This window comes from Centroberyx affinis, unplaced genomic scaffold (genome assembly GCF_046629955.1).
Source record: "Centroberyx affinis isolate AG114_WGS23_722 - 3 ecotype Tasmania unplaced genomic scaffold, CSIRO-AGI_Caff_v1 ptg002607l_1, whole genome shotgun sequence".
Lineage (NCBI taxonomy): Eukaryota > Metazoa > Chordata > Actinopteri > Beryciformes > Berycidae > Centroberyx > Centroberyx affinis.
Window position 1 is genome coordinate 199,211 of NW_027280806.1, and position 25,553 is coordinate 224,763.

General features: G+C 41.7%; 2 protein-coding genes across 2 annotated transcripts in view; one reads left to right on the forward strand and one right to left on the reverse strand.

Moving 5' to 3' along the window:
* kcnq1.2 (potassium voltage-gated channel, KQT-like subfamily, member 1.2) overlaps positions 1-10,409 on the reverse strand; it is a 161,639-nt gene extending 151,230 nt beyond the window's left edge. The window contains exon 1 of the mRNA XM_071534708.1: positions 9,901-10,409. Within this exon, the coding sequence (XP_071390809.1) occupies positions 9,901-10,409 (509 nt within the window). The remainder of the gene's footprint in view (positions 1-9,900) is intronic.
* Positions 10,410-15,671: 5,262 nt separating this feature from the next.
* On the forward strand, positions 15,672-24,574 carry mrps35 (mitochondrial ribosomal protein S35). The gene is made up of 8 exons (XM_071534716.1): positions 15,672-15,800; positions 16,342-16,376; positions 16,595-16,762; positions 18,116-18,176; positions 18,317-18,456; positions 20,508-20,617; positions 20,742-20,811; positions 23,960-24,574. Exons 1-8 carry the CDS (start codon positions 15,683-15,685, stop codon positions 24,227-24,229), a joined length of 972 nt encoding a protein of 323 aa, XP_071390817.1. The 5' UTR covers positions 15,672-15,682; the 3' UTR covers positions 24,230-24,574.
* Positions 24,575-25,553: the final 979 nt, after the last annotated feature.

A 25,553-nucleotide genomic window follows, 5' to 3' on the forward strand; every position in this document is an offset into this window, starting at 1 on the left:
TGGATATCAAAGGCATATTGATCAACTACATTTCTAATGTAGAACAAATCCATAAAAGGGATGGACAGATGTGCGTAGACGGTAACATTTAGGCACTAATGTCTGTATGAGGCCAATTTGACCAAATCATACAAGGGAAATGACTCACGAGCATCTGAAAATCTGAAAATCCTCAACCCTTTGTATCATGTCCTTGGCTATAGAGAATATTGCCTGTTGTACATTCACTGGTGTGGTGTGCAGTATCTGGCCAATGGAAAGGAAGATATGCGTTATTACACTGTTGCCAGGCTGTCAGGCAAGGCCATTACCAGCCTTCTGGGAAGAGAGGGCAGGTAAAGACCTGGACAGGTAAAGCCATCCCAAAACCCATTTCCCATGGCTTGACATGGGATCATTTTACCAGGATTAGCAGAAATATGATGTCATAGCCATGTAGGTCGTGGACAGGGGTCATGTAATCTTTTCTTTTAGAGCATGCGACTATGACATTTGATTTGGAGTGATAACAGTGCACTGCAGTATCCCCGTGATTCTACATCACAGCTGGTCAAATGTCACAAGAGAACAACATCGGTATATTGTAACGCAAAACTCAACTTTCCAAACAATTCCTCTTGTTGAAGGAGCCAAAGTGCAGCAGTAGTTCAGCAAGCATGCAGTAAAAAGAGGGACTCTACAAGGGCTATATCTTTACAGGTATGGAATCTACATAGCACATGGTTCATTAGCTGGTATTTATCAAGAATCTCAGAGTAAAAAAATCTAGCATTACTTCAGCTTTTAAGGTGATTACTGAGATGGGAACAGTGATCCTAGATTTAGATAACTGCTGTAAGTTAGCAGAGGTCAGTGTTAGTAAAGACTGCTGTAAATTGGACATAAAAGCCATATTTTTAGTTGACATACTTGATGACATACTTACTCATGTCAGATCAAAGTCTACATTATGCACTTTTCATCAAACGCTTATATGCTTATAGCATGTAGTGTAAAACATAGCCTACTAAGAAATCTCTTGCACTTGAAGTTGTCATGGTTTAGAGTTTGTAAGCCACTGATTTGACCCATAAAAGATTGAACAAAAATAAAAACACAAACCCAAATCCACTGCCCAAAAAACATGATTGCAATGTTTAAGATGGTGTATTTATTTAATCAGGCTGGATACAGATGGTAGATAGACTGAGTGAGTTACAGTTTTCCTATCCCAAAGCTTTCAGCATTGACACCCCAGGGAGGTGTTTGCTGCGGACCGGGCTGGGTCAACTCACAACCATTAGCCAACCTTATTTGGTCAGGCCAAAACCCCTGGGATCTGATTAAAACAAAACAGCTGGGGCTTTAGCCAGTATTATTGACTGTAGATCCGTCCAGCGTCACCAAAATAAGTACAGAGTGCAGCGCTACGCCAAACCCTCTTTTGAATCAGCTATGAAACATGGGCTATACAGAGGGAATGATGTCATCTCAAAAGTGTGGGTGACACTGATGGGGCGTGTTTGCACTTGCAGAATCGTGCATGCAAACAAACCTACGTGCAGACACATTTCCTACACTGCACCCTCACTCACACTCATGCACTCACACACACACGCACACACACACACACACACACATTTTGAGTGTAGACAACGCAAGAGGAAGTAGCATATCAACGCTAGCCTGTCTGTCTGTCATATTCACTGGTTCTAGCTCACTGAGTCTTATTCATTTGGCCAGAGCTTATTCCAAAATGAGGAGGCTCTAATTAAAGTGTCTAATAATGAGGAGTATTATGTAACTAACAAGGAGATAAGATGAAATGTATACAGCACTATGGCTGTGGCATTACATACAAAACATGTGACATTTAACATGTCTCAGATGTGTACAGTCATTGAGAAGCAACAAAGTCACAAAATGTATGTGACCATGTTGTCAGATAAAAAAAAAGAGCTAAGCAGAGGCTGCCCACCTTGGCATCCAGTCATGTGTCTACAGCGTTTCCCCTAGGATTTTTTCCAGCAGCTTTCACAGAGGTTCTCAGGTTTACCTGTGACCGGATTGAGTGGACCGCATGCACAAACACACACACCTATCAATGAAATAAATGCACATGATTCACTTTTCGCTTGCTTGCATTGCTTTATGTTAGGAACAGGTGTGACTCTCTGCCATTCGCACGAACCATACAAGCTGAGATAAGAACCAGACAGGAGTAACAAACAATATTGCAAGAGATTCCAACAACAGTCCCTGAAACATCTATTCAATATTTCCAAATCTGTATCCACTAAGTAAAGTAGCATAGAGATTGATATGAAGTCATCCCACTGTAGTTGCAGTGTAAAGTACAAGCTTATAGGCTACACAGTGCTCCGGTTTTCAACATCTCTCCTGTCAGATTATCCCCGATTGAGTCAATTTAACACAATTGACTCACAGCGCACAGTGGGCTACATTTGGCTGGACGAGTCAGAATCATTCCATTGTTTGATGTCTTTTTAAAAGAGCAAAAATGTTTCATTTTTGTCAGCACCTGTCATTCAGTTTCATGTCCTGATATGAACAATGGCTTTCAAAAGAACAACGTTTTGCTAATTCTAGGTTAGAGTAATTGTTTCATTGGCCTTACAAACTAATGTGGGTTGGTAGGTTTCAAGCAAACCTCTGTGAACTAATGGGCTATTTATCCCTGAGTAGCCTAAGTTTGTAAAACTTATAATCTTATAGCAGCGGTGCGGTTTCAACAGCCTCTATATAGGGGAAACGTTGGTCCACACTGCAAGCAACACTAAGACAATCAACTATGAGCCACTATATGGCCTCTCACCTACAGTATCATCTTGAAGGAAACCATAAGCATTATACATTTTATGTGTTAATCTGATAGGGCTACTGTCTGTCCTTTTCAGCAGCCCCTGTGACCACACATCATTTATTCATGGTAACTCACTAGGTTGTTTCCAAGAAGTAGTGGAAATGTTTGTACAGTAGGTTTCAACTCAAGTTCCTCTTAAGTGCATCAAGCTGACTCATCTATACTTGACCACTGAAATGTGATTAGATTAGCCACAAACTAAACTTAAGACTTGTGTGTACAGACTTCAGGCTCCTGTATTCTTTCTTAGCAACTAAATAGTTTAAATCAGAATATAATCTTGTATCATTCGTTTACCATTCAGTAACTTCCTTAAAATTTAAAAATATAAAATGGACTTGTGAAAGATGCATTTATTGAGATCCCTTGAGAATGCTTCGTGGTAGGTATGGGACGATATATATCGAAATTCAAAATATCGCAATACAAAAATGTAACGTAACGTATTGTGGGGCAAAAAATGAATTGTGATATCAGCTCACAATTTCATCACATTTTCATTAAGCTGTCCATCAAAATTATAATATCTGCATTTTGTAATGACATTTTTAAATTGTTGTTTACATTCTAGCAAGCCAATGCCATTGCTAGAAAGATCTGAAAATAAACATAATTCTGCATACTTTCATACTTTTATTTATTACATTGTATTGCAGTTGTATCGAACTGTGAACCCCATATTGCATATCGAAGCGTATCGTGACATACGCATATCATCCCATCCTGGTCATAGCATGAAAAAGACCTTGTGACTTGTTGGGTTTCATGCTGAATTCTGGTTCAAACAAGTACAAGCTAGAGGCGTCCAAGTGCAGCAAAACTGCCCTGGTCATCACGTCTACCCAGCCTGGTCAGAGAGACAGCAGACCTCCATAACCCTCACCACTGCCCCCCCGTCCCCATCCCATCCATGGAAGAGCTTAGGGTGGATTACACCACATCAGCCACCAGCCACAAACATGGATATTCCATCCTGGCTTAGCTATCATCTTGTCCACCAAATACTTGGAAAATAGAAATAAATCTCCTTACTGGTTGGGGGGCAAAGATGAATGGAAAGAGAAATGGTTGGGGGGGGTGATCACACAACAGAGGCCATATTATTCACCTCCACACATCCTATGTCAGATTTAGCTTCCCTTTGAACTTCTAGGTGTTTGTGGTACACATGAAGCGATATTCTGCCGGCCTGTACCGCCACGCCACCGCCAACCAGAGTGGTCAAGTAATGTCTAGACAAGGGCAAATGTTAATACCATCAGCTCGTCTGTTAAATTCAGTTGTAGATTTACACACCATTCTAGGCATTTAGAAGACTCTCTTAAAGGAATAGTTCACCCAAAAATGAAAATTTTGTCATCATTTACTCACCCTCATGCCAAATGAAACACAGGTGAAATTTGTTAGCCAATATAACACACAGGGAGGTTGCCAGCACAACTTGGTAGCAGCCTTCTCCAAAACAACTGAAGTCAATGGGGACCTGTTCTTTAGAGCTCCAAAACAAAAACAGCCAAACAATCACACTGTGAATAGAAAGACCTATACACCATTATTTGTTGCAAATCAATCAGCTGTAGTTAAGATTTGCACTAAATTATGGTGTAAATATACTGTAGGTCTTTTTGGAACTCTGAAGAACTGGTCCCCACTGACTTCAGTTGTTTTGGAGAAGGCTGCTATGGAGTTGTGCTGCAGCCTCCCTGTGTGTTATATGGACAAACTTCACCTGTGTTTCAACTGGCATGAGGGTGAGTAGATGATGACAGAATTTTCATTTTTGGGTGAACTATTCCTTTAACTAGACAGTGCAACAGTGCAACAGTGGAATAAGGTTAAATACCCGTACCACCATCAAAACAGCATCCAATGCATTCGAAGTGCCAAGACAAGAGTGGCAAGACAGAGTAAGTATGTGAAAGTATGTGTATGGATGTGACTCATAAATTACAAATACTTGACACAGCAGATGTTTGTCATGGGAAAACCCTTTCGAGAGCCAATATTGATCCGGTGCCGGGAACGGTCATGCACGGTCAAGTTTCTTTTTCATACACAGTTTCTTAGTTGTAGGTGGAGGATAAAGATAGTAGATGTAGAGTCTGACAGTCCCAGGTTACACATCATTACCGCTAACATTCTATCTTTTTAGATGGTCAGTTGCCAGCTTCAGTTTAGCCGTCTCTAATCCAGCTCCACTCTCTGCCACTGGAGGCGTCGCTGTTGCACTTCGCCCCACCACCCTCTCCGACGCAATGTTTACAAAACAAGCACAGAGTCGACGCAATTCCATCAATTTTACCTTTTATGTTGTGCTAGGCGTCACTTTGGAATCAAACTCTTTGGTTGTAGAGGGAAAAAAGTGATAAAAACATTTTATGTGGTAGGAAGCCTGCTACTGAGAAATGAAAGTGACCCATACACTTTATTCAGTCAGTAATCTCTTGTAAGCAGATATCCTACAAGAGGTCTTCTTTCCGCCCTTGCCAAATAGATGGAGAGGAAAGCCTGGAAACGGAGGTTGCACGATAGCCATCTCAATAATCTGTCCAGATATAGAAACACTCAACAAAACCAAGTATTCCAGACAACATCTGGCCCACTGCATTTTTACAGAGATGAACAGGTGCAATGCTGTCTCCATTGCAAACTGCTTGGGGTATTCAAAAAATATATACTATATGTTATGGTCACAAAGAGCTTTATCAGAAGGCTACACTTTAATGACAAAATTAAGGATCAGTTTTTAATGGGGAGAGTGTTGAGTTCCCATTCTCCCGTTTCTCCCTCAAACTTTTTCCCTCACAGGCATTTACAGGTGAGATGTAAAAACCCCAGTGCCACTTCAACATGCTGTAAGAAAGTGAACTGTCAGACTTAGCAGATAAGGAGACCTGGAGGTATGGTTGTAATCTCCCTTCAGTCTGAGAAGGGTATTTAGGAATCATGAGGACACAAATGTTCCCTTTGGTTATGTAAAAGACTCAGAGGGAGTGGCCCAAACGTGAGCGGGATCCACCAGGTTGTCTGTATGCTGGTGACTCTGCACGCGATTGCATAAGACTCTTTTCGGACACATGTCCACATACGCTGTCCCGGGTCCAAGGGATTTCTACCCACCCTGAACTAACTGTATCTTGACATTTGCATGGTGTGTGCCATGTGCCGTGTGTGTTTCTGTCTGTCTGTACTAGGGCTAGACTGATATATCGGTTGCCTATTAAATATTTGATATTGGCGAGTCAATGTTGTCCACTGCGATATGAAGGAGTCGTGATGTCTGTAAAACCTGCAATGAAACGGTCTCTTCTTTGCACATTTTATTTATTTATAGATTTTTTCAAGTATGTTTTTTTTTTTGTAAATGAATCCTTCATTGAAAGCCCTAAGGTATCCCATAGTTTCCCAGTCATTGAATAGGCACCCACCTAAAAGAATATAATTTGTATGGGTTTCAATGGAGAGTTTTAGTGTCACATGATGATTTTCCACCCTGCCACAAATAAAATCATGTTTGAAACACTGACCACATTTAACGACATTGAATATTGGCACAAAATATCAGCTATCTGTGACTTCTGTCGATAAATATCTCTATATCAAAAACCCATATTGGTCCAATCCACCAACTATTACAAAGATGGCCTACTTCAGATGTGTCCATGGAGGAGGTAAATGCTTGAGTGAGCATGTCTAAATATCTGCCTATTCATAGTATTCCCATGATGTCACATGCATTTCCTACCAATATGGTGCCTTACAACATAGACAGTTCATTGGCTGTGGCTGTCGTTTGATTATAATCACCTGTTAATATATTACAATCACCTGTTACTTTCCTACCAAGATGGCTGTGTGATTATGTAACAGAATACTATGAATAGCGGGTGTGCTACCCCAAGTGTGTGTGTGTGTGTGTGTGTGTGTGTGTGTGTGTGTGTGCGGCGCGCAGCGTGTGTGTCCATCCTAATGCCATTGAACCTCTGGCAGCTGAGGGGATGTTGCTGGCCCTGGCCCTGGCCCTGTCTTCAGCCTGTTAAGCGCAGTGATGAATTGAGCAGAAGACACTGACACACAACCACTTGTGTATGTGTGTGTATGACTGTGTGTGTGTGAGTGTGTGTGTGTGTGTGTGTGTGTATCATCCTAATGAAGAGCAGGCCTATTACAGCAGGCCTATTAGGCTGTCATGGGTGCTGCGCAGGGCCCTTTATGCAGCCCTTCTGCCCTGCCAATCTCTAAAGAGGCCAGAAGAATAGATGCCCAGCAGCGATAGCCATCGACAAGTAAGAGTTACTTAAAGGCGTGTCAGCGGGGATCAGTCAGAAGGGTTTAATATTGAACGAAGGACAGGCTCGGGTTCTCGCTCCTCTGTGAGGGGAGAACATTAGAGCCTCAATTACTGCTGGAAGGGATTATCAGCCATGCAGGGCACACAAAACAGACACGCATACAGTAGAACAGAGCATCTCTGCTGTGTTTCCAATCAGCTTTGACCAACAAAGGGGATATTTTAATAGAATGGTCGAATTCTTTCTCTTCAGGCAGAAAGATTAGGAAAATAATTACTAAAGGTTAGGTGTAGTTACTAATTTCTAATACGTATGAATAACTGGGAAATTTGTAGGCAATTTAGAGCTCTATAGTAATTATTTTCCTAATCTTTCGCCTGAAGAGAAAGAATTCGACCATTCTATTATCCCTTTGTGGTCAAAGCTGATTGGAACAGTGTCTGTTTGTGTGCCCTGCTGGCTGAAGCAGTAATCTTGCTTATTCTTGGCCAGAGTTACCCAACTGCTGGGTCATGACCCAAAAGTGAGATGCAGGAGTGTTATGACAGGACTGTGAACACGCGGACACAAAAACACCCACCACAGTTTTAGGGTAAGTAGGCTTGTACTGTAGATGCAAAACCAGAGCCATCATTACCCACAAATGCAGGGTCCTTATGAACCTGACAAAATACATTTTATATTTTTCATTTGACTCCACTTATACTTGAGTCAAATGAAAGCAGAGTTTAATGGAGGCCTTTCAATTGAACCTCCACCATTATCTTTCTATATATTTCATCTAATGTTACTATGACAGACTGTCATTCAATTTGTTCAATTCAAAGATCCTAAAATTCAAATCAGGTATAAGAGGATTCTCCAGTGACATGTTATGGGGGTATTCATGGCCTTGAAATTTATGAGGGTGATTTGTAAGACTTTTGTTTTTACTTTTGCAAACTGCTACAGATAATTTATTGCTTCAAAGTTGTTTTTTTGTTTTGTTTTGTTTTAGGTTTTTTTCAATTGATTTTTTGATCTTGAATTTAGAAAGTTCTCTATGAGGTAAAATTGTGGTAAAATTGGATTGGCCAGTTTAAAACTACAGTGCGAGGAAAAGACATTTTAATTTAAGTTGATACTTGATTAGTATAGGCCTATTCATAGTATTCTGTTACATCACCACACGGCCATCTTGGTAGGAAAATAACAGGTGATTGTAATCAATTAACAGGTGATTACAATCAAATGACAAACACAGCCAATGAGCTGTGTGTATTGTAATGTGCCATATTGGTAGGAAATGTATGTGACATCATGGGAATACTATGAATAGGCCTATTTAAAAGAGGGGAAAAAATCAACATGCATTGATTTGACATTGCTTCAGATATTACTTACTATTTACTGACAAATTACTTAGATATGACATACTATCAGCTTGTTATCCATAAATGCATTTGTAGAAGAGAATTTTCATTTTATTTCAGCGATGTATTCTAACTTCCTGAAGCTAAATTTACTTGATAATGAAAACACTGTTCCCATTACCTACTATAGTAACTTTGTTGTATGAAACACCCAACAAAATATTATACAACTTGACAGATAGTTGGAAAACTCATCTCAACAAGTTCAAAATCCACACTCAGCAGCATGGTCTTTTCCAAACATTATGCTATGCTGTTGGCAATACACACCAGCTTTATCACTTCACAGCCTATTAAAACTAAAAGGCAAAAGCTTGAGTTGTACAGACAGTATTTCCAGCTGGAACATCCAGCATTAAGCAAAGTAAACCAAGTTTAACTCTAATATCTGAGATATACGCTAATGGATCTATAATCATAAGGATCTTTGTGAATCCATTGTAGCAATTTTAATTTTTCAGGCAACTGAAAGCAGTTAATAAAATAATTAAAGGCTACCTTATGTAGGCTATGTGTTAACTATAGGTCAGGTCAGCAGCATCAGGCAGGCTGTTCCATGTTTCATGCATGAAGCTGCTGATTTGTTGAGAGTAAGAGAGAGCGGAACAGAGCAGGTCCAACAGGGCCGGAGGTGTGGTTGACCAGATCACACTGACCTCCTTCTGCTGGGCTATCTTAACACACTCCCAGATAGCCAGCAGGCCACAGACACCCCTCCTTTTGTTACTGGGAACCAGAACCTAATACAGGAGGCAGCAGCACTAGATGTAATTAACAGGAGGGGGAGTGGAGCCAATAAATGGACACCACACAGATCTGGTGTAGCCTAAGTCAGACACTGATCTCATCAAACATTAATGTCTTGATTTATGAATTTTACATTGATTTTAGCACTGAAATAAAACTTTTGCTATATATGGTTCATAGAATACTTTATCAGGGGAAAGCAATCATGAACACTATATTATATTTACCAGTAATATAGCCTAATTGTGCTTAGGTGTATTCAGTTCCCCAAAGTTTGTAGCTTATATACCTGATGTATTTGGTAAAGCCTTTCATTTCCATTTTTATTTATTGTTGGAAAGGCTTAATTTTGCATTGCATCCTAGGAAATTATTTCCCCAGTTTCCCCCCAAAGTTTCCCCAGAGTTCTCCTGATTATTCCTTTGAATTATTTGAGATTATTTTCAATAATTCAGCTTTTTGAACCTGACACATGCTTATAAAACTCTGTGGTCAACCATAAGTATATCTAACTCATCACCGCTGCTTAACTGCGCTACAGTCTATATTGAAGTCACCACAGACAGAACCAGAGAGAGGTACTCACACCAGGAAGTGGTAGAGGAAGCATTTCAGTCCAGCAGGTCTCTCTAGGAAGTTGTAGACATCCCCCTGCATGCTAGTCTTGATGTAGGGGCTCTGGAATTCCTTTTGATGATGGTGCAGCCAGCTCGAACGAGGGAGAGGAGGCAGGGGAGCGGTGATAGAGGGCTGGCTCTGTGCGATCTGCAGCGCTGGGTCCTTTGTGTCCGTCGGTGAGCAGCAGGGAATGCCTGATCCATTATTCACCGCTGCGGGGTCCAGTTCCAGTGAAACAGGAGAGTAGTGGCTTCTGTCAGCAGCAGGAGCCCTGCCGGTGGTAGCAGTGGTAGTAGCAGTGGCCGTGGACGCAGCCTGGTCAGCGTCCTCCAGCAGGTCCTGGTCCATGCTGAGGCTGAGGCTGGTGCTGGCGTATCCGTTGGGCCCGCAATTCATGATGGAGCTCCCCAGCCTGCTGCCATAGTCACGGTGCATGTGGCAGGTCATGTGGAAGGAGCGTGCCCGCCTGTCCCCCATGATGCCCTGCGGGATGGTCCAGTTCAGATAGGGCCAACGGGTGCTTTCAGGCCTGGAAAGTCCTGGAGGTTACAGCCCACAGGTTCAGGTAGAAGGGAAGAGCGCAGCAGGAGAAGACACCTAGCTAGGCATGGCTAGCTACCTGCCGCAGACAAGAGCCCTCTCTGCTGGGCTACATGTGTGTCCAGACCTGCAGTGGAGGAAGTGAGATGAGTCATGGAGATAGTATGACTGACAGTGATAGCTTGACCCTGACTTGTACCAGTATGGACCCTGTAAATTGTAACCTTATCTTGTGAATCTGTCACGAAAAACTAGACTTTGACTTACTAACCCACTAGCAGCCTAATAATTTCTACTGTACTGAGACTACTGTAATGGCATTTCTGCATTATTGGATAGCTCACAGTGGAGAGAGACAGGAAAGATGGGAGAGACAGAGAGAAGGAGATGACATGCTATAAAAATTGCAGGCTGGATTCAAACCTTGGACGTCCCACCAGGACGCCACTCAGTTGGTATTTCTAAATAATGCTGTGTGTTTGTTGTAATCTGCTTGGAGTACCAGATGGCTGGGTTTTGCTAGATGGGATCATACAGCAAGAGTTGAACAAGACTAGGTCAAAACCTAGTACATGGCTGGACCGTGTATGGGTGTGCCACGTGCCACGGCCGACCAATGGTGTAACTTCATCACTCAGTCAGTCAGTCAGTCAATGAGTGACAGACATTGGCGTTTATAGGGCTGGCCCCACAGTTGCGGTCCAGCCAAAAAGTTTACGCAATCACAGGAAAGTGTTTGAAAGTCAATTTAATGTGCTACGCTTTGAGTGACTTTCTACTACTTTATACATACTATAACACATACTATAACACATGAGGCATTCAGATATTATCAGAAACACATTATTACTCAAAAAATGTCATCAAGCTAGACTCAGTCATCAGCCCAAACGGTACTAAATACTCAAAGATGTTATCTTCAGCACATTGCGTTTGAACTACAGCCGCAGGTTGATGACAGACTCTTTTCGTCAAGGCAACATCTGCTGATTAGTGCTTTACGTTGTGCTTAAACCCTCTGCTGTAACCCCTGCAAATCTACAGCAGCACGGATATATTCCATGCTATTAATGTTACACAAGGATGGGAGGGAAACAAAGGGGATTACCATTGTGAATTTGTGAGTGAGGATTTGTAGTGACATCTCTATGCACTGTGCGAATGGCTATAGGCTATCACACTGCGACATATGACCTGTGCACACAATACAAGCATAACAGGGGAATAATATTGCCAAAACAGAATCATACTCCAGGAAACGTGACAGCGATACGTCAGCACTCAAGTTCATCTCTGACGGCTTTTTCTGAGAATTTTAGAAGAGCCTCCTGTTGCGTTGTCTTTGATGGTTGTCAGATCTGTCTGTTTTGCAATCTGGATAGGGAAGACAGATATTGTAGGAAGGGAAGGGTATGGAAAGTGGCAACAAGAACACCACATAGCCCACTGCCACCGTGGGGTGGGGAAAATTCATTATGTTTACCAGCCTACAGCCTACTCAATCATTGACACACAATAAAGCTTTCCCTTACATTAGCACCGATGTTACAGAAGCGTAATCAGAGTGCAACCAGTCAAGATTTAGAGTGACTGCACTGGTCATGGTCACTTGCTACCACACGGATGATTGCCTTGCAGCTTGCCTTCCCCCTTTCCCTGTGAGTCAGATCAGTGGAAAAGTCAAGTGCACTAATTAGAGGATGCATCCCTAATCTAGCTGTAAACAAAAGGATAGCCCTGACACAGAAACCCGTTACCCAATGCATGTTAATATTTTAAGTTAAAACTGACAGAACTCCTCCTCATTCAAGGACTGGTGAAAATGGATTTAGAATATAATTTTGAAAATCTACAGGTTATACGGTATACAGACCTATAGGTTTATAGGCCTAAACCTTTAATAAATTGTGTATTTATTACGTCTGTATGAAGAAGTAAAGCAAATCGGATAGGATGACAACTTGACAAAAAACATTTTCCATCTGTCCAAACCAACTTTTACCCTTGAGGATTTATGTGAATATACTGTACCTATAATTAATGTATTCTAAAGTGGTGAGGGGGTGCTGGAAAGACACTGAGCCAGGTACTGTAATTGTAATTGATGGCTGGATGTTGTCTAAGCGGATCGGAAAAAGTATTTGGGACCAGAGCTGAGAGGTAACTGGAGCTTGCCACCCCCCACCATGTCTGTCCTCAGCTGTGGATGAACTGATGACAGGAGCCACAAGCGCTGCTGTCTCCCCATAGATAGAGTTTCTGCCCTTAAAACTGGACAACCATGAGACACACAATTAACTGGCAGACATGCAGAGGCTACTGTGTGGCTCTACAGTTACAGAGTATTGTGTGACTTTTCCATTAAACTGAACCAAGTCTGGCATTGGACCTATAACACAAATTAATGGATTTTATCTGGTTTAGGTTAAATGAAGAATTTTTAACTTTCGTTTTCTACCAATTCCGGTTTTCCTCTGTTTGTGTCTATTGAACTAGCCTACTGTAAACGATGTGAAGAAGGCACAGGTGTAGACTTGCTAGGTTTGATGAATCTGTCTACAGTCAAGCAAATGTTAAGTCAATATTTGCAGCAACTAATGTCAGCCGCGAGTGTTCGCTGCTGAGCTTGAAGGACTGCCTGTAGGCTAACTACATAAGCCCACCTGTGTATGAAGGAACAAAACATGCCACGTGTTCTGCATTTCCAAAAAAACCCACTAACAAAACATTATGCCGCAGCTGAAGTGTCGAAGCTTACCTTTGAACCCGAAAAAAGACGTGAAGTTCTTACTCGCGCCAGACGAAATGGGATTATCTCTGAAGCCAGGCAACAACTTCGGCTTTAAAAAAAAACAAAAAAAAAAAAACAAGTTCCAGTCATCAATTAATATCTCCCAGTGCGCAAAAACATACAGCTGACCTAGAAAAAACTGAGAAAGAACATTTTTAAAATCGGTTGCTGTCCGCACGACTTGTCCCTTTGAAGTGCATCGCAGCTTGTGTCTGGACACACGCTGCCTTCAGGTGCTGTCGGAAATATCACGATCACTACATCGGCGCACATTAACGGCCCAACATACACACGACAGGGCAAGTGGGAATTTTCTAGAAGCCGAGATGCAGGGATGTGTAATAACAGAATAGACTAGGCCAATGATTCTCAACCTTTTTCATATCAAGGACCCTAATTTAGTCCACATTAGAGCCACGGACCCCCATTTGATGCGATTTTGTCTCTTGGATCCAAATCTGAGAATATTTTTATTGCTAGATATGATTTTGTCCAGAATCCCATGACTATCTGTATTGCAGGCAGAGAGATAACAGTAAAACTATGATCGAAACAGTCATTCTTCTACATTCTATAATTGTGTTAACTTCTTGTAAATGAAATAATGCTGAAGTTTAACAATTCATCAATATGCTGGGGACCCCCTAGAACCCCCTCAAGGACCCTTGGTGGTCCATGGACCCCATGTTGAGAACGACTGGACTAGGCCACTAGTAATGATGTTACATATTTTAAATGCAGAAAATGTAGGCTAATTTACGTTACCTAAAAAAATATGAAGGCACATTCTGTTTGCAGATAGGGTGGCCTACTTGTGAAAAATGGCAAGATGTCCCACAGAAGAAAATGTGTTCATATGCACTCCTGAAATACATTTCTTGAACTTTGTAATTGGTCCGTTTTTCCTGTCTGTACTCAAATATGGCCTAATCTGAAAATAATCAACATACATTACTGAGTTTGGGTCTTACTGATCGTCCTACACTTGCCTCAGTCTATTGTATACATAAAGTACTGCTCTTGGGACAGGAATAGTGTAGTGTAGGTGTATGACATGTTATTCTAGTATCAGTCGATTGTATGCAGAGGATTGCTGCTGTTGGGGCAGAAACAATGTTCTGTAGGCATTTGACATTCTACTTTTAATAACAGACAATTCTATTGTAGAATTATGCTGCTCTTGCTCTTCTATTGTAAACAGGTTATAAAATGCTGCTCTTGGGGCAGGAACAGTGTACTATTTACAATACAAGTGGAATACATTTTTAAATTAACCTGTGAGATGTGACGTTTAGGAGATGGAAAACATGAATGATTTGTCCAAAATTGATGGTAAAGTGATGTCTTTTCTAATAATGTGCTTGGCATTAAGAATTATTGTAAATTATTGGTATTGTTGTGTGTTTATATTTTCACTCTCTGACTTGGTGTAAGAAACGCACGCACGCACACTAAAACGTCCTAGTTGTAGGCCTACAACTTTTGCCAGCTAAATTAATTAAAACATCAATTACATGCCCCGTGTGGATTTTCTCTTCTTTATTGGCTGCAGCACAAAGTAGTCTTGTGACAGACAGCACAAATAATTTTGTGACAAGGTCCAGGGACAAGGTGAATAAATTAAGGCGCAGCGATGCTGTTCAAGCTCAAGTACCAGTTTGTAGGCTATGTTGCACTTATAATCGCTCATGGGACGCCTCTCGTCAGATGGTCAGATTGTTGTGGCAAAGTCATTTCCTATAAGACTACGAAGCTCGGAAGTAGGAGCCGACGCGGAGAATTTGAAGGCACCACGTTGCAAAAAGCGGCAACAGCTGGCGGCGGGGCTGCTGCTGGTCGCTGGTCACACACATGTGGACGGTCGCGCGCAATCGCACGCACGTCACGCGTGGCCATTGTTATTGATAGATTATTGATTACTGATCTCAGAGGCAGCAAATTGTTGGAAACGTGTTTTTTCCTTTTTAAAAAAGTGGTACCTGCCTGCTCTTAAAAACTGATGTAGTAGACGTAGAAAATAAGTAGGGCTACAATATGGAATACTGCCATGTCATGATGGTGATTTAAGAGCTATGATGAGAATAAAAACATGGGGTAGTCTGTGTTTATGAAAATATGACACTCTTCTAACTTTTGATAAAAACTAAGATTAAAGTAATTTGCATTTCATGAGATCATGCAGAATTCTTCTCACTATTAGGCCTACTTTTCACGCATACAAGACTTTATAATGTGGTTTATCAAGCAACTACCTCTGTCAGGCTGATGTCGCATCTTCTCAATGTCGGGTATCAGCCGCTGGACGCATGTGCATGGATGTCCTCCACAGCATCTGTAGGAGGCACTAAACACACGCAGCTTCAAATCTCGCACGACCGGTGTCTAGTCCCTCGCAGGTTTCCGTAGTCATTGCGAAAACATGGCTGCACACACAAGCAAGGCATTTCTGTCCTTAGGTCGAATAACTGGTCCTGTTCTTGGACTACACAGCTCATTGAACAGGGTAACATACGCGACAGGCCTGTCTGGAAAGGCAGGTGAGTTTCACTGCTGTTGCTTAAGCGTTCACGCCAATTCCAGCCTAGCCTGTTTCTAGCTTCTGCCTCCTAGCTGCTAGCTGCCTGCTAAGCTAGCTGCTTGAAATGCGACCTCCTAGATGGCCCTTTGCCTTCGATGTTATTTTGCTGTGTTTGTATCTTTCCAGCATTGTCAGATAAACAGCTAGTTAAATGGAGAAGTTGATCTTTTAAGTAAACGAATGCTGTGCCAAACAGGCACAAACAGTGGTACGGGGACCCTTGGGGGTCCTTGAGAGGGTTCCAGTGGGTCCCCAGCTAAATTAGGAATAAGTAATTTTCTTATTCCACTACCTGGAAGCCAGTTTTTTCTCTTCCCACTGTAATGTCCCAACCCACTACAGTGGAGACAAACATACATTCTGTAGTCTAAGAGGTGCATCTGTTTGGGTGACCTTCACATAAAAATGAATGGGCTCCTCTTGCTAAATGGATGTTGTGTTTTGTGTGTTTTCAAACCTGAAGCACAGGCTGTCTAAACTTTAAACATGATCATTTTCAGACTTTCCCAATAGAGGCAAGAAACCCAGGAGAGATGTAAGTCGACAGTATTTATGGCTGTTTAAGGCCAAGATAAACACAATGCACATCATTCCTAACCAAGAAATCAAAACGTGTTAAAGTGATGAAAATATGAGAATGACAACGATAGTAATGATAAAAATGATGACAGTTGTGATGGTGTTGCGAAAAATGGTGATGGCATTTCTATCAGTTTGCCAAATAAAGTTTGTTGTGTGTGCTTTGGGTACCAGGCAGGCAAGCCCCGGACAGAAAAGATGGCAGTGGATCAGGACTGGACTGCAGTTTACCCAGCAGCAGCCCCCTTCAGGCCGGGCTCGGTCCCCATACCGGTGCGCATGGGCTACCCAGTGAAGGGAGGAGTTCCCCCAGAGAAGAACGGCAACTTGGAGCTGATCAAGGTCAGAGTTCAAAACCACCACGGGATGAGGATGGATGTTTAACACACAGGGGAGCATGATGCTGTTTTTTAGAATTTAAAGAAGAAATAGAAAGAGCAGTTGGTCACCTTTTTTAAACTACAATAACAAATTGCTGGTGTAAGAAAGTAAATTAAGTTGTAGGTCTATTTGCACATCCCTGTGATTGGTGCCAAAATAATAGAGTTCAAAATATTCAGACTAAAGTTCACAACTGGTTTCAGCAGTGCTCACAAATGGAATAGCGTTCTGTTCTGATTTTTTTTTTGAACACTTTAAATAAAATACTCAAAATTATTGAAACTTAAAGCACATCCTAGTTAATCTTAGTTAAATAGATCAAATCAGTCCACAGAAAAGAGAAGAGCTTGCACATTGTATTGAGAATGTTATCAGTGGGTAAATTGAATCAGTCTATTATGTCATCAATCTATAATCAGTCAACAATCTATGATATTTATAATCAATCTATCCTCTATAGACTTTAAATACAGTATCATACAACTGACTGTGGACTTCACCACTATCTATTAATCTAACTTTCAGATGTAAACATCTGTATCTCTTAGCATTTGCGACCCAGTATTCAGTGTGACGAGTCACGTCCTGCAGGCCAGTGCTCTTGTGCTCTTGTGCTCTTGTGCTCTTGTGCTCTTGCAGTATTGTTTTGAGCGCTTTCCTCTCTGCTCTATATGGCTCTGATGTCTCTGTGACGATGCCAGGATTACTGAGCTGCTGTGTCCAGACACCAGCTGCTCCATCTGGCCCCGGGCCACCTGCCGATGCCCTAGTACCTTCACCCGCGACAGCTGGAACCCTGGGGTGCAGCCTAACAATATTGATTTCATTCTCTCACTCTGCCACGGGGGGGCTGAACAGATTATTTCAAGTGCCGGAGCTGTGCGTGCTTATTTTAGCCCTTACTTTTGGTTTTTGTTGTGGAAAATTCTAGACCCATTTTTAACAGCTTCCCGTTCATAAATCCTGTCCTTGTGTCCAAACACAAGCCAAAAATGTGACTTATGAGAAGTTTGTCTTGATGTCAGCTTTGATTTTTCCCATTTTTTTTTGGTGAATGCAAAACCATATTGTAGATTTTACCCAGATGATGAAGGAAATGGATATAATTTTCAGTTTGTTTTTTTTAATCATACCCTTTGAAATCATCATACAATGGAATCTAGCATTACATCATCTCTGTAGATGGTCAAAAAATTCAATGTTTTTGATGTGGGAGTTGTGCTTTGTACTGTCTGGGATGTAGATATTAAGACTGTTGTGCATTTTCATGTTTTTATTATGTGATCTCTTCACACATCTCTCTCTCTCTTTCAGATACCAAACTTTCTGCATTTGACACCGGCAGCCATTAAGAAACACTGTGAGGCTCTGAAACGTAAGCCCCTCCTTTTTATTTTGAAAAGCACCTGAAAGCAATTTTGTGTTTTGGTTTAGCAGCCATTGATTTTATTATTCACCTCAAAATAGATACAGTCTCATTGAGTTAATGAGTAATTTGTCTTTCTCTGCCGTCAGCATTCTGCACAGAGTGGCCGTCTGCCCTGGACACCCACGGCAAATGTGACGAGCACTTCCCCATCAAAATGGAGAGCACAGACTATGTGTCTGCTGGCACGTCTCTCAGAAACCCTTCTGCTCGCATCGTTCATCTCAAAGTGAGATTCCCTGCCGTCCCCTTGATTCTAAACAGTCTCTCTGAAAAGGTTTTCAGAGGTTACAGTTTTAGTGTCATGACCTTGGCTTGAACCCGATGCGTCTGATCCATAGGAAGTCAAGAGGGGAGAAATCTGATGTATACGATGAGATTAGAGATTTACTGGGAGGCATAATCGCCAGCCGACATCAAGTCCCTGGGACTAGCGAGGTCTTTAGGTCATTGTTAAATGCTGCCCTAAGTCTACAGAGAGATCCAAATTAGTGTATTTGCTCTGTTCTTGTTTCTCGTCTTGCCTTATATAATTAGGCATGTAATTATCGAGTTTTTTCGGTTATTCTTTTAATTTAACCACAGTTCAGCTAAATTTCCACATGTGGACAATGATTTCTATTCTATTCTATTTTGATTATTTTCTATTTCCACATATGGACATAGCCTTTGTCTATTCTATTCTTTTCTTCTCTGCACAAACCTCTTTCATAACTTTTGCTGGGGCTACATTTTTATAGCAGTCCATCACATGGGCTTTTGTGCCCCAAAACATGTTGAAAGAAACCCTTCCTAACAACACAAAACACTCAGCATCATAAACCATCATTGACAATCGTGCCATTTTTCATTTTCCCAGCTGGAAATATGCAATTTTTACCATTAATCACCAGCCATCTGCTCCACTGACACTTTGCCTTAGATTATGTCGGCGAGGTAGGAATTATTCAGCCATTAATCCCAGTGGATCAGGCAGAATCAACGATAGATTGCTGGGTAAATCCCATAGAGCCAGGCAGGGGTCCGAGTCCAGACGAAACGGACTGAGCCTGACCTGAGCCGGACCGAGCCCTGTCCTCTATTTTAAATTGAGCAAAAAATGTATTCAACCCTTCCCCCAACACACACACACACACACACACACACACACACACACACACAGAGAGGCACTGTTTTCAGTAAATGTGAACAGTGCATAGTCTCACCTTTAGTATATTTAGATTAATAAAGAAGTGAGGGCTACTGGGTGATAGGGCTGAAAGATGTTGACAAAAAGTCTAATTGCGGTTATTTGACAGAATATAGCAATTGCTATTTAAACTGTGATTAATATCAGTTTTTCTTGTCCTAAATATTTTAGAACTTTAAAATTTTTTAAAGAAAAGTGATTTTGTTAAGAAAGAAAATAGATGTCAGTGTGCAGGATTTGCTGAGTTTGAGTATGATGAAAGGTTTTCACGAATATTGTACTTGATTCATGGACTCAAGATCACCTGGAGCACTAAAACACCCTGTTTATTTGTCCATTTTGGACACTCTTCTCTTAAGCAAGTAATTGCAGCCTCTGCGATTTGGAAATTGCGGAAGTTCATATTGCGATTTTGATTGTTCAGCTCTACTGGGTGAGATACAGGAAAGGAAAGCTCTGGCAGAATTTGATCACAGGCCAGTTTTGAGACACATGTGGTTCCAGATGCAACAGACTTATACACGTGTCTCTGTACACACACACGGACCTGTCTAGCCATGACAACCTCACCCCACCTGTTTGTTGTCAGCACAAGTAGTATGTAGACTACACATCCCTCCCTTATATTACTTCTACATGCATTTATGTCGTCATGTACAAATTACATAATTCAAAGCCAGGAGAAACAGCATAATCATGGTGTAATCTCTTTTGTTTTCCATCTATCCACTCTACAAAGGGCTCGCAGTTTATTCTGGGGCACAGCATATCTGTTCTGATTTCATCTGTCGAAAGTATAGGGATTTAAACAACACAGTCAGAGCTCTATATAGTTTGAAATAAATGAGTTTTCCGGTTTTGGTTGTGGTTTTGATTTTTTTTTTAAGGAGAGAAAGCAAGAGATATATAAACAGATGTGTGGTTTAATCTTTTATCTTTGTGTTCTACTCTTTGCACGCACATAATGCATCCGACCCAAAGCTTTATATGGAAAAGAATGTAGAGATTTACGTGGACTACTTCTGCCTGAAGGAATTACTGCCTGTTTTATGTTTCTGTAGTGTTAATATATGGTTTCGTTGTCATCACAGGTGAAGCTGTCCAGTTTGAACCTGGACGACCACGCACGGAAGAAGATGCTCAAACTTGTTGGGGAGAGATACTGCAAAGACACTGATGTCCTCACCATCAGAACTGACAGGTAAACACACACAGCACCTTGAAAATAAAGTTCAATCAAAATTATAACATACCTAATAATAACATAAGGAAAAAAGAAAACTCAAATCTTAACCGTTTTGTCTTACCCCCCCTCTCTCTACCAGCTGCCCATTGAAACAGCAGAATTATGACTATGCCTTGTACCTCCTAACTGTCCTCTACCACGAGTCTTGGGTAAGTTCAATTAATAGGTTTTCCTCTATTCTGCTTTGAAAAGGCCATCCATCAATATTCATATGGAGCGGCTGACCAGCATGACCTCACTCTGTCCTTTTAAAATGCAATGAACGTCATGATCACCGCAAATATGTAATTAATTTATGATCGTAAGCGGTGGTAAAGAACTTGATACAATCAGCCACCCCTCCTCTAATAATAGTTGAACAGATGGGTAGAGAGGCTGTTGTTGAACTGTAGATACCCGATACTGGCTGGTCAGCTGTTGTGGTCAAGGGTTTGGATACACAAAAGGCCTTTGTGGTAAAAAGAGCACTACAGGTCTTTTCTGTTGCCTTTCAGCCAGTCCATGAATGTTTCAGGCCCTTGCCATTCACAGATCCACCTCAGCCCCCGCCTTACCCCTAACCAACCCTACCCGGGGTTAGCTGAGACACCTGTGCCTTTTCCACGTCCACTTCGCTCTCTTCCGAGGTTTCCTTTGGCTTTGGCCTTTTGCTCGCTCTCTCTCTCTTTGTTTATTGGCCTTTCCACTTCTTTCAGGAAGAATCCATTCATTGGGAGTGCGTTCTCCGGCAGCTTCTGCACCGATGACCCACTGTCACTTTCTTTTGTGTTTACCATTTGCAGAGGTTGTTTGAGATCGGATATTGTATATCTGATCTCATTTGCGCCAGCATGCAATACGAAACTGTGTAATGATGCCTACATCAACTCTCACTTGACATTTCTTTTTGTTGTGCAGTGCACCTGTACGGTGTAAAGCTCTTTCAGTGGTGGGTAATTACTTTACGTTCCAGTGTAAGACATCTGTAGTAGATTTGTAAAAATGATAATGCATTTTAGCGAGAGGATAGCGTAGTGAGTAGGGAGACCGTCCTTTAACAGGTCCAGGGTCAAACCCTAATGTCAGTAAGCATCTGCCTAGCTGAAGAGTCCTAACCTTGCAGTCGGATCTCCCTGTGGAGGCGAATAGGCAGAAAAATAGTTTCCCAATAGGGAATAATAAAAAAATTACATATTTTTGCTATTGAATATACTATTTAATGAAGTCAAAGTCTCTCCAAGTAAACTTAAAAGGCTTTGATGTGCTTTGGAATTTAGTTGTTTCACCGAAGTGCGTTTTTGCACCTAAAGTTAATGTCCCCATTCATTTGAATCCAGAAACGTTTTTGTTTAACGTACCAAAATTCTGGAAAAGACATTTATTTTAAATCCTTCACTTGCTTTCTTGGTGACATTTACATAGAGCTAGCAGCATTTTACCAGGGGAATTCGTGTCCATCTTCCCTTCATGGTGTGAGCGACTAAGCCCATTAGGTAGGTATCAGAGTTGAATGGGCATGGGGGTGGCAAACAGCAGCATTGTCCCATTGACATTTCCCCACAGACAGGGGAAAACAGACTCCCCTATCAGGTGTTGACCCTGACACTCATTGACATTAAGCCAACCATGCCACATCAGAGAAATCTGCCACCGGGTCACCAGCCCAGGCGCTGTTCGCATGAAATTGCAGCCAGTTACAGAAAACCAAATGACTCCCCCTGTTGTGCAACTGCTGCCTTTGGGAGCTTTTCTAGTCACGGTCTACTCACATAAAAAACTGTTGTTGTTTTTCTCAGTTGGGAATGGTGTCCGAGTCGGGAAGCGGAACACTGTCCACTGCCCTTTCGGACACACAATGGAAGGCACAGTACTGTCCAGCAGGCTTGTGGAAGCTGTGAGAGTAGAGTAGCGTTCAGGTAGTAACGCTAGCCCACAAAGAGGCCGATTGTTAGCGGCCACTGAGGTGATTTTATCTCCCCACTCAGGGAGACGGACCTTGCCTGCTAATTCCACTGTGTGCTAATCCAGGCCAACGCTCGAGCGGGTTGCTCGAAGCTGCCTCCAACACGTGTTTGGGGGGGGGGGTGGAGTTTACCACTAGGGACACTCCATCTGCTTTTGTCCCCTCATGTCCATTTCCCATCCTTTCCCTTAACTGAAAATGTAAATATTATGTGGTGGGTACATGAATGCTGCTCATGTTCTCCTCAATGAACAAAACAGGTGGCCATTGGTCCCCTGGCAAGTCTGTCATCGTCACATTTTCCGTTTGTTGGCCAAACGGTTTAGAGATGGATGAAATGACAGACATGGTGTCAGAACTGTCAACACTTCATTATTTACTTTTCCTCATTATATCAAACCTAGAATAGCAAAAGGAAAGAGGTCGGCACTTTTCCAATCATATCTAACTTAGTAAGGTTTATACAGTAGTTATTACTCCTTCAAATGTAAGACTCCAGACATGAGGATAATCTGCAGGACCATACTTTTTGCAGAGAGGCATGTTATAGAAAATGTTTTGATCTGGAACTAAAACGACCCTTTCATTTCAGTAGGCTTACATCATTTAAAAGGAAGCTGTTGATCTATTCCCAGCCGTAATCCTGAGCCCCCGCTCCTCACTCTCTAGGGCTTGGACTTGATCCAGACTGGATGTTATATGGATCAGATATGTATAGCAGTAATGATGGTCATTAACCTCAGAAACACCTGGAGAGCAACAGAGCTGAGGCTCTATCGCTTCCCTGCTTTAAGCTGCTGCACAATGGGGCCTATTGTTCTCAAGGGAATGTGATGGCAGCTAGACAGGCGGCGAAGGGAGCACCACATATGGAGAAATACTATCTCTGTGAGAGGAGCATCAAAGAAGGGGTGAGGGGTGACCAGGGACCCCCATAATTTACTTCTGTTGCTATACTGTGTTCCAAACAAAGGGCGAGCAAACCAGATCCTTGAAGGATTAATGTAAACATGTTCCTTAATCTCCATTGTTACCATCCTGAGGAAAAGTCGGATAAATCTTCTACAGTGTTTGTGCGAATCTATCTAGTTAGCACTATGTTTACAGTTTAGTAGGATTTAATTTGCTCGGATTTCAAATGACGCAACCCCATGTAAACACCTCAGCCAGACTTGAGTAAACCAATATTCCACAATCCGTCTAAAACGTCAAAGAGATTGTGATTTACTCACACATTTACTGTTTATCCAATGCTACATTTAAACCTATTTTCAGTCAAGTTGAGTAAATGATCCATTTGCAATCTGCGTGTAACGGTAGCCAATGTTTTTTTTTCTGTTTTTGTCATTCTTCAGAAAACAGAGGCCTGGGAGGCTGAGAAGACTGTGGCAGACATGGAGGAGTATAGCTGGGAGGACAGCCCGTCCCAAAAGAACATCTTAGATACGCTGGTGCGCATGAAAGTGGCCGGGGAGGGAGAGGGGGAGGAATTGCGCCAGGAGCTGCTGGGAAGAAGAGAGGTGCAGGACTATAAGGACTCCGTCACGAGACTGAAGAACGAAGGGGAGAGCGAGAACACCATGCTCCAGTACAGAGAGGCTGTCAAGAAAGTACTAAACTTGTAATACATCTTCATGTATAAATGCATTCACAGAAACACAGTGACCAAGAGCAAACATAGATACACAAAAGGATAACAATAAAGAAACTTTTTTTAAACACCTGTGACCAGATAGCCATCATTCAGCTGTCATGGCGTCTAAGTACCAATAACACAAACAAGACCTCACTGTACATAAAAGATTGTTCTGATTTACATCAATATATGAAAACCTTTAGGGTCTTATCTGTTGTATTTATTTTCCAAAATAGACTTCATTGTCATACAAATATCTATTACCTCTGATCTATGATGCCATCATTCAGTACAAGACTGAAAGCCTGGTGTGAAAATGTACTCATTGCATTGGTAATAAAATACTTTTTTTTTTTCTTCTGTTTTTGAAGTTGGAAAGTTGTGTGAAGTTCTTGTGCATGATGACTAAAGCTTTTATGTAATGTTAGGCCCATAACCCAACTTCAGTTCCCATCCTGCTCTTGTCACTATCAGGGCGAAGAGAGGCGCCCCAGTGAAAGGATGCATTCAACAGCAGGCTGTTGAAAAGCACCTAACCCTTCTTAAAGAGCTTTGGTCTGTCATCCATGGACTTTTAGGTCAGGAGAAACCCAATGCACTGGGGAGATGCGCTGGACTGTAGTAGGGTGAAGGCCCAAGATACACCACCTTCACCCCCACAAAGCCCGGTGCTTTTTCTGAACAACCCTTGGATTGTTGCTGTAGCATTTCTTGCTCCGAAGCCCCCATTAAGTCGCACTTAAGAGCAGGGTGGACAGCTGGGCAAAGTCCTTGAGGTTTGGCATCAACATCAGTTCAAACTCATTGAAGTGCATCAAATGTAGGTCTGCCAAATGGACATCATATCATCTTTCTCAAGGCAAATTACTGCGGCCGAATGCAGCGGCTGCGCTGTCGCAATTCATTGCCTCACAGCTGAAACCAAAATCCTCACAGCAACTATAGGCTTAATGTTTTTGGCACACGCTATAATTTCTGTATCTGTTTTTGTTTAGGTAAATCTCTCCTAATCCATAAGAAATGAACTCTATCCAGTCAGTTTGACTGTATTTTAGTCTTACAAACATATCACTTGACAGTAATTACATTTTCATCCCTATTTGCTTCAAATAAAGCAATGGTTAATAACTATTCCATGGCCATGCTATTATAATAATCCAGTATGCAGTAAAACCCACAAAGAAAGTACATTTTCATTTTACAATGATACAATAATTCAAATTAAAAAAAACTTAGAGGTGATTTCATCCTGGATTCCTTGTTGAAAACATTCTGGTAAACAAATTTCAAAACAGAAAAACATCAGTCCCAGC

Bases quoted from the DNA above. Each gene is read 5' to 3' on its own strand.
- mrps35 (XM_071534716.1), top strand. From the start codon at position 15,683: ATGGCTGCACACACAAGCAAGGCATTTCTGTCCTTAGGTCGAATAACT. The intron at 16,763-18,115 runs GTCAGAGTTCAA...TCTCTCTTTCAG, and splicing joins GCAACTTGGAGCTGATCAAG to ATACCAAACTTTCTGCATTT. The intron at 20,812-23,959 runs GTAAGTTCAATT...GTCATTCTTCAG, and splicing joins TCCTCTACCACGAGTCTTGG to AAAACAGAGGCCTGGGAGGC.